The 9,601-nt window shown below is 34.2% G+C and overlaps 1 protein-coding gene across 1 annotated transcript; it reads right to left on the reverse strand.

Moving 5' to 3' along the window:
• Window positions 1-1,267: 1,267 nt before the first annotated feature.
• LOC145014245 (BTB/POZ domain-containing protein At3g22104-like) lies at window positions 1,268-4,240 on the reverse strand. The gene is made up of 3 exons (XM_078972627.1): window positions 4,178-4,240; window positions 2,565-3,626; window positions 1,268-1,630 (listed from the first exon to the last, which is right to left on the reverse strand). Exons 1-3 carry the CDS (start codon window positions 4,238-4,240, stop codon window positions 1,316-1,318), a joined length of 1,440 nt encoding a protein of 479 aa, XP_078828753.1. The 3' UTR covers window positions 1,268-1,315.
• Between the last annotated feature and the right edge of the window lie 5,361 nt (window positions 4,241-9,601).

Below are 9,601 nucleotides of genomic sequence, written 5' to 3' on the forward strand. Positions count from 1 at the left end.
ACTCGGTGAGTAGGGTTAAGGTCCACGCAGATTACTCAGTGAGTAGACTTACTGAGTTGGGAGATAACTCAGTGAGTTAGAAGGGGGTTAAGAGACTGGAGTTCAAGGCGGTACTCGCCGAGTTGTTCTTGAGACTCGGCGAGTTGAGTCGGGGTAGCCCCGCGATTCATGCCAGGTGTGATTCGTTGAGCATAGGGTAGGACTCGACGTACCAAGCAGGACAAAGAGTTAGTGGACATGTGTGTACTCGCCGAGTCACCAGAGTGCACTTGGCGAGTTGGGTCAAAGTTGACCGTTGACTTTTGTTGACTTTTAGGGTTTGGTCAACAATGGGGTCCTTGAGTCAAGAGGGGGGTAAAATAGCCTTTTACCCTTCTGAGGGTGACAATAGAGGGTCGAGTCTAGCCTCGAGTGTTATGTTTATGAGGGTATATACTTTGTGTGAATAGGCGGAGGCTAGGCAATACTTCTACCGAGTCAGAGATTTACGAGACGTCTGAGGTGAGTCTTCTCACTATGCCTTACCCGATGGAGTAATTTTATGTGACCGAAGGGTCTTATGTGTATGATGTATATGCGATGTAAGTTATATGTGATATGTTATGTGACATGAGTATGATGTGGGCCGGAAGGTCAAGATGATACGGACCGGAAGGTCAACCGTTTTTGAGATGGAAATCCCCTGAGACACTTCGATCGGAAGGTCCTATGGCCTGGAAAGGCATATGCGATATATGTGGTATTTTGGGGAACTCACTAAGCATTTATGCTTACAGTGTTATGTGTTATGTGTTTCAGGTACTAGCGATGATCGCGGGAAGATGCCAGCATGACTCGTACACACGCACACGGGAGTTTAAATATTTTGATCTCGGGGTTTTGTACTGGTACAGTGTTGATACAATGTTTTTATTTATGAATGCAAACTATATTTCATGGTTTTTCAAAAGTGAAAAATTGTTCAAATTTTTACAGTGTTACAAATAAATAAATAATACTTTCATTAATAAAATTACATTTTTATTTCAAAATTCTTAAAATTAAAGTTTGCTAGTATTTTTGTTTCTTTATTTCAATGATTTGTTTAAATTTAAAAGATAAAAAAAATATTTTAATTTTAATAATTCAATATTTTTATTATTTTCTTATAAATTCAAAGTTCTTAACATTTATAGAAATAATAATAATCTAAACGATCTATACCAAAGGGGTTATGCTTCGACTTTTTAACAAGTCGAAAAATTAAGGCATGCGATTTCATCTATGAAAAACTAACTAATTTACAGAAAAAAATAAAATAAATAAAAAAACACTACTAATGACAGAGTCGCGGTAAGGATTTAACATTGCATGGATCGATAATTTTTGATCTCTTTTGCGTAAACCTACGTGCATGTAGTACACCTTTTGCCCTTGGTTTCTCCTTTTTATTTGTATTTTTGACGTATTGAGGAAATTTGTGAAACACAAAGTCATGAAACAATGAAGTCTTGAACTTATTTTGCTTCTGAAATGGTAAGAAATTCGTGTTTCTTACAAGGAGAAATCCACTTGTCAGCGTTGAGACTTTGCTGAAGTCAAGGATACTCCAAATCTTCGAACATTGATCTTCACTGAAATCTCGATGCACCTATATATGGTAAACAAAGTAAGGAAATAAAGAATGACATTGCTTTCTTGTTCTCGCATTGGCCGTAAAAATACTCAAAAAGTGGACGGTAATTAAAGAAGAAATAAATATAATGCAATTTGTAAAAGAATAATCCATAATGGGAAGACCATTTTATTTTATACTTCCCATATATAGTTTGTGTTTTTTGTGCATTAACTCGAAATTAATATTCCAAAATTCAATCACTTTATAAAACCATTATACTTTTAAACTATTTAGAGCATTTACAGTTACCGATTTCATGCATAAGTTTTATATTTTGCCAGTTTTTCATTAACATTATCGAATAAAAATATATTAACTTAAAACTCTTCGGTCATTAATCATTTTGAAAAGTTTAATTTTTAATTTACTTATTTGTACTCACGTATATAAAATATATAGTAAAACTCTATCATTTACATTTGTTCTTTTTTAAAGAATGTTAAACTTTTTTATTATAATATGCAACTTCAAAAAAGCTAAAATATAATATTTTTGTGGCGTTGCTTTTTCCAAAAATACAAAAATAAATTTTTTTACCCATATCGTTATAAAAATACCAAAAATAATACTATAATTAAAAATTTAACATTTAACAGGCGCTAAAATAAAATTTATTTAATATTTATAAAAATATAATTAGTTAATAAGTAACAAATATTTAAAGTTTAACTATAAGTAGGATGTAAATTAAAATAATATTTATTAAATATGGGTAGTTTGTTTCATAGAATAATTAAAAAAAAAAAAAAAAACATTTACTATATATAATTAAGTGGGTTAATTTTAGGACACAATGGTAAAAAACATTTACAATCGACATTCAAATCCTTTGGAGATGTTTTATAAAAATCATCAAAAAGATCCAAGTCATTGTAGAAACCACTAATATTGCATGGAAGTATTGTACCTGAAGGTACAAATCGATTGCATGGTAGATTCTGTCATGAGATTCTCTTGAAAAATCTGGCAATGCCATGCCTAATGCTATAAACTTTGATGGTTTAAGGAAAGGATCAACAGCCACCTCTATCATGAACAAATCCACCAAAAACCCCACTTTCTTTGCACGATGTGGAAAGAACCCAAAAATCCTTCTTTCGAGTAGAAAAACTTTGATCAATCTCAAAGTCAAGTCGACATCGAACGCTTGCTTTTTCTTCCCACGAACAAGTAAATCATCTATTCTAAACTCATCTAAACGCGATCCAAGAAAAGTTTCCAACTTTAATCTTTCGGGTGTTTTCATATTCAAAATCAAGCTCGTTCCATAAACATCTAGTAATTCTCGACAAGAAAACGAGCTCTCATTAAGCGAACTCAATAGATTAATGGTCGTTTCTAAGAGTTTACACTTTTGACGTCTGGAAGAACATAAAAAGAATTTAGATTTCTGGTAATGGAGGATGAATGAACAAATTCTAGGGTGCTCAAAGTGTAAAAGAATCATGGATTTTATTACTTTTTCAAATAAATCGATTTCCAAGAAAGTAAGATCATCAAACTTCCAACAATCTAAAAGGGTTTCGGATCTTGAACTTTTTGGAGTCGTATCGCTTGAAGAAAACCGAAAACTAGAGCTGTTTGATGAAGGATATGAACTAGGAAGAGAGAGATTTCCAAGAAGGGTATTCAAGAATTCTTGAAAACATGGATGGGTGCTCATGGTAGAAAATAGAATCTGGCATTGTTTTAAACCGTTTATGAATTCAGACCATGTCAAGTAATGGATGCCTTCAAGGTACAACTCGGTTTGCGTGATCAAGATAGGGATTTCCATGAAAGTACAACCACAGTGAAGCAAGAATATGTTGGATGGAGTTATTAGGATGCTGCCATTGTTGTAGCAGAATCTTGTAATAAGCTCGAAACTCTCTGCGCCACCTGGGAAATCGTTGAATTTCAGTTTTGTGTAGCCGGTGAGTTTTGTGGATAATTCGCTTACTCGATTCGAATAAGAAGCAAGAATTCTCTACAAAAAAGGGATATTTTTCAGTATATTCAGAGTTCACAAGCCATATTATAGTGTCATATTATCACAGACTATATATATATTGGGAATGATGAATCATACAAAAAAGAAGCTTTTTGGAAGAATGATATGATTTTTAAATAAATATGTGAATACAAGACAAAAGAAGCTGTCCTTTTGGTGATTTTACATGGGTCAAAGTATAAACACTAAAGACTTTTCATTGCGACAAAAACAACCACCCGCACTCAAACACACACACACACGAATAAAGAATGATTCATAGAAGGAGGCATACATTTTCAGTTATAAAAAAGAAATGAAAATGAATTGAACTCATAAAAAGATGAAGTTTTGTTCTTTTCAGATGAGTTAGAAAAGAATATGAAAACTAGAGCCGAGTGACTCTCTTTGATAGAGATTCATCTTCAACCAAGAACAATAACTTTTGTAAACGGATTAAAAAAGTTGATATTTTTCATCATTCTGGATATTGACAGAAACAGAAAATAAAACTCAGATGAAATGAGACCGAAACAGAGGGAAAATACCTTATCAATAATGAAAATGTGTTCTCCATTAACGTCTACTTCAATATCTATAGAATGTGCCATAAAAAAAGAGAATTTGTGGAGATATGAAATTGAAGTTTGCTTTTCGAAGCAAAGAGATGGAATTTTCAAGAATGAAAATGAGACTGAAGGAGAAGTGGAAAGGGAGTAAATGAAGGGGATCTTGGTTTGAATGAAAGCACAGGGGATAAATGAATGTCAACGCAAGGGGGCACTTGCGGACAATGAGAAGCATCCAGCATCATTTATTTGGGTTCATTTAAACACCAATTGCCCGTTATGGCGTTACATGCTTTTTCCTTGATAAATACATACTCCGGTTTTTATGTAATATGTTTTTTTTTTAATTAATTTATTACTTATGATTTTTTTAATTAAACAACTTATTACTTCAACTTATAAAAATGAGTAAATAAATCAAGAAAGCATATTTATACCATATTGCCAATTCATGTAGCATATTTATTTAGGTGAAGGGGTATGGAAGAGTTATGAGATCGGCATAGCCTATGTGGACATTTGCTAACAACACAGTACCCATCAAAATTTTGACGAAGTAAACGAAAGTGTAACATCCTGTTTCGAGAAGTTTCTTATTTTCGGGATTGTGGACTATGAATAGATTAAATAATGGTTTTGGGTTTCAAAAGAATGGGGTTTAAACCTGATTTTAGGGTATTTTCTAATCCTTGATCATATCTAGTACCTATTTGAAGAAACCACAACCTCTATTTCAAGATTTAAGCATCTAATCTCCTCTCTCATCCATATTTGGAGTTTTTGGTGGTTTTGGAGCAATGTTTTCATGCAAGATAGATTCTTGAAGCTTGGAAATTAAAGATCTCAATTTTCATATACCTTATAAACCCTTGTAAGTTATAAAGTTCCAAGTTTATTACATTTCATCTTTGGATCTAAGTGTATTTGGTGTTTTGGTCCATCTGAATGAGTTTTGACTGAGAGTTGGGAATAAAGTTTGCAAATTTATTACTCTCAATGGTCCTAAGAACATTGCATGTTTTAGATCTGGATTCCAACACCTTTTTCATTAGTTGAAAATGTCTTCTTGGACATCATGGACTAGGAATTTTTTGATCTTTTGCATTCCGTTTCATCCATGCAAGTTATTTTGGTCATTTAAGTTGTTGTGGTGTATTAAAGATTAGATCTTGAAATCTTTAGACATTATTATGGATAAAGTTGGAAACTTTATCCATTTAAACATCATATTGATTCAGAACTGTAGGTTGGAGACTTGGACTTAATGGATTTAGCTGAAAAAGATGCATTATTGGCACCTTTGAGACATAAAACTAGATCTTGATTGTTTGGACCATCGTAATGGACAAAGTTAAAAATTTTGTCCATTATGAAGCTATTTAGGAACTAGATCTGAGGTTATGTGCCTTGGTGTGAAGAGATTAAGCACTTAACGAAGATTATGTCTGTAATGCCTACTCCAGGTATCATTTGATTTTTAAGTTTTAGGGTTTTATATTGGGACTCGGCGATTTTGGGAGCCCAACTCGATGAGTAAAGATCGGTTTTGGACGTGAGACTTAGGGTATACTCGATGAGTTGGAAGGCCCCAACTCGACGAGTATACACGATAAAGGAAAACCATAATTTTCAATGGTTTGTACCCTGTTTACGGAACTTATGGGTCATTTGTGGCCTCCCTCATCGTCCTATTTGTTAAAATAGAAACCCTAGCGGTAGTTTAGTGCCTTATTGAGTGTGTGTGTGCGCTTTGGAGAGTGAATCTTGTGCTTTTTGGAAGGAAACTTGGAGGTTGAAGAGATTAAAATGAGGAGAGGGCTTTAAATCCGACATTTACCTGGTGTTGGCATCCATTAGGAGGAAAAAGTTGTTACCATGATCTTTATTTTCTTAGAACTCATCTTATGGAAGAATATGGTCACTTTTGGTGCAAAAGGGTGTAATACTAAGATTTGGACATGTCATGAGAATGTGGTTGCAGATCTAGACACCTCTGAGTGTTCATACACATGAAGTTGCTTCGTTTACCTAGTCTGGGCCCTTTTCTATGTTCTAAGCATTGTATGAACCCTAGTTTTAGTGTTATAGCCATTTGAGGACATGCATGCACGTAAAGTTTGCAACTTTACGTGGTATTTCGGTCTTGGTGTATAGTTTGGAGGTTTGGATTCGACTGGAAGGATTGATTATGTTAAGGCAAGGGAAAACTCTTCGAGTTACCCTGGCGACTCGACGAGTTGGATCGGGTTTCCCCGCCTTCTAGATACTGAGTGATCTGGCCGAGTTGATGACATAATTCGACGAGTTGGCTAGGGTTTGTCCCGGTTTTCTGGACTCTGAAGGAACTCGATGAGTTGCTAGATGTACTCGACGATTTTGGATCCACATGGATTGTTGACCTTGACTGTTGACATGGACTTTGACCACGGTTCACCAAGTTTTAGCTAGAGGGTACTTAGGGTATTTCGAGACTTTTACAAGTTAATCAGATGATGGTTATAGGCAGTTAAGTTGGAACTGTGTGTTGGGACTTATCCGATCTTATCTTATCAGTTCATTATTGTGAGAAAGTATGTATTCTCACGATATCAATGGGTCTAAGGCTTCAAGGCCAACCCATTATTGTTATGAGATATAACTAGTTGGTTATGGGATATGTGGTATGCTATTTATTTGTGATAATCGCATGAAAGACCTCGGTAGATTCCAGAGGCACTTATGTGTAAGACCTTGGAGGATTTCCATGGCATCTTAGTATATTTGCATGTGTGGCTTGTATGTTATTTCTGATGGGTTTTAGTCATAAGACATCCTATGTGCTCATACAAACCCTAATGCTTGGATCTAGGTTTCTCTATTGTACATGCTTTGAATCCAAGACTATAAACCCTAATTCTAACATATGGAAATTGACATTAACATATAATTAGGTTTAAGAACATACCTTGATTGTTATGTAGCAATAACAATCCCAATTCCTCCTTGAATTGGCTTTGGAAGGCTTAGAGTCACAAGTGTCACTCCTCTAATGGCTTACAAACACCATAAGCAAGTGGAGAAGGTATAGAAAGAGAGGTGAGAGGTTAGAATTCGTATCTAGGACCTCTTGTGAAGGGATTCACGAATTCATGACCATAGGGGTGTTTATATAGGTGTAGAGATAGGGTTTCAGTCATTATCCTTATCAAGTTGATTATCCATTAAGCAACCAATAAGATAATCCTTGAATCCTTATTATACTCGAATTCTAAGGCTTTCCAACCTTAAATTCGTCCACCATATAAATAAGATAATCCTTACCTTATTTTGTAACTATCACATAATTACAAATCAGCCCCTCTAGTTTAATTAATTACATTTGATCACAAAACTAATTCTTAATTAATTATTGACCAATATTAATTAAACAAATATGATTTCTCCTTTAATATATTAGTCTTATAACATATTAATAAATCATATTATCCTCTCTCTCTTTATTAATTTCTCCAATCAAGTTGCTTTGGTGAAGGCAACCCAAAAGGACCATGCACCATCGGGTCAAGTACATACCAAAATAGTTATAGACTTAGACACTAATCCAACAGTCTCCCACTTGGATAAGTCTAACAACTATTATGCGTATGACTTCAGATCCTGATCTGCAATCGTAGCTTTCCAAAGCCGCTGTCAACTCTGATCATATCAGATACGCGTGTCCTTAGATAAGGGATCATATATTCCTCCATTCTAGATATCGTATGAGATATGATTTCAAATCATTCTCTTTGTACTATATCTCGATTTCCGATTTATGACGACAGACTAACTGAACAAATCAAATTAGCCCTAGCCCGGTCGAGCATTTACGTATGTCATCACTAAACCATCGAGGGGCCCAAAGATATCACTTTTATCCTACTTTGGATAAAAGGAACGGATAAACTTTGATACAATGCTCGCTTGCACTCACTCACTGAATTACACACAACAATATGTTTTATAACACCAAGTTACTGGTGCGTTTACATATTATCAATGTGCAACCGATTCGCAAGATACAACTCACACATCTCGGTTTCAAGAATACAAGATGTTATCATCTCACTAATCACTCGTAATACAATTCATGGAGTGATCCAAGTGAGCGTGGGTTTAATCCAATGCTCAAATCATATTCATAAGCCCTCATGAACGTTGCAGCAAACATTTGCTTATGTCTAATACTCTTCTAAACAATCCACACACCAATTCACGACAGTCTTCATTCATATCTACTTCCAACATATGAACGACTGTGGCCCGTTTGAATAATTCAATTATTCTTAATAAACTCAATTATTCTGGAAGTCAAACATGCAAAGTGAAACACAAGAATAATACTAATCCCATATGGCCTCAAACCTTTGAGTATAAACAAAACACGTTTTATTTATCACCATATCGATTACTCATTATTTGTCGTTTCGGGTAATCAACTTTTTAATTGAATCATTACACTTGTCCCATGCTCCTAGCATGCACACAATGTTTACCTATGGTTCTTACTTTTGTGAAATAGACAAATTGAACACATTTCCAATCATTCTCATTTCACAACTCCAAATCCATTTTCTTAAGTGTAAGAATATCAAATTCTTGTTACTTATAGAATATACTAGATTCTAACACTTTATGCAACGATCCTTTTGTAATGTCACTGCACCAAATTCTCAAAGACTATTGCCAATGATATTACAAATTCCTCTATCGGAGATTGTTACAAGACAATTCCTTAGATATGATGTCTCTCACTCAAAGCACATTCCTTTGAACATCCTTTTGCATAAAGGTTTTTAATCTAGTCATAGATTTTCAATATTTACTTCCCAATATGGACACGCTTCCATATTTTCCATACGACAACTAATTTCTTAATAGAATCTTATCTATTCGTAATGATGTCGATATTGTCTATCCAATATGGAAACATTTCCATAATTTTCAATACTATACTTCCAACTACTCACAAGCAACCAATCCTCGTCGAACTTTGAATTGTCCTTTGATAGTTGTTTAATTATTTTAGTCAAAACCGATTCTAGTCCATTTTCCCTCTAAATGCACTAGATATTTGGAAAATATTAGAATGGTCAAACATTAACTCATTTGCAATCGATCCTATACTCGAAGCGTATGGAACACGATGCATAATGTTTTATTTGCTATGTTCTCAAAATTCGAATTGTGAAGAGGAATGCCGTAATCATAATCAAAATTTTAAGAACACACTATGTACCTTTGACTAAATTTATTAACATTCCACAACCTAATCCTTTATATTTGAAATGAAGCATAATATTCTCTCCCTTAATTATAGCAAAACAACTTTATAACCCTTACTACTTTGCAAGGTTTAACTCTTGTTTTCTATAATTAATATTG

This window comes from Lactuca saligna, chromosome 1, assembly GCF_052625555.1.
Source record: "Lactuca saligna cultivar CGN05327 chromosome 1, ASM5262555v1, whole genome shotgun sequence".
NCBI classification, from domain to species: domain Eukaryota; kingdom Viridiplantae; phylum Streptophyta; class Magnoliopsida; order Asterales; family Asteraceae; genus Lactuca; species Lactuca saligna.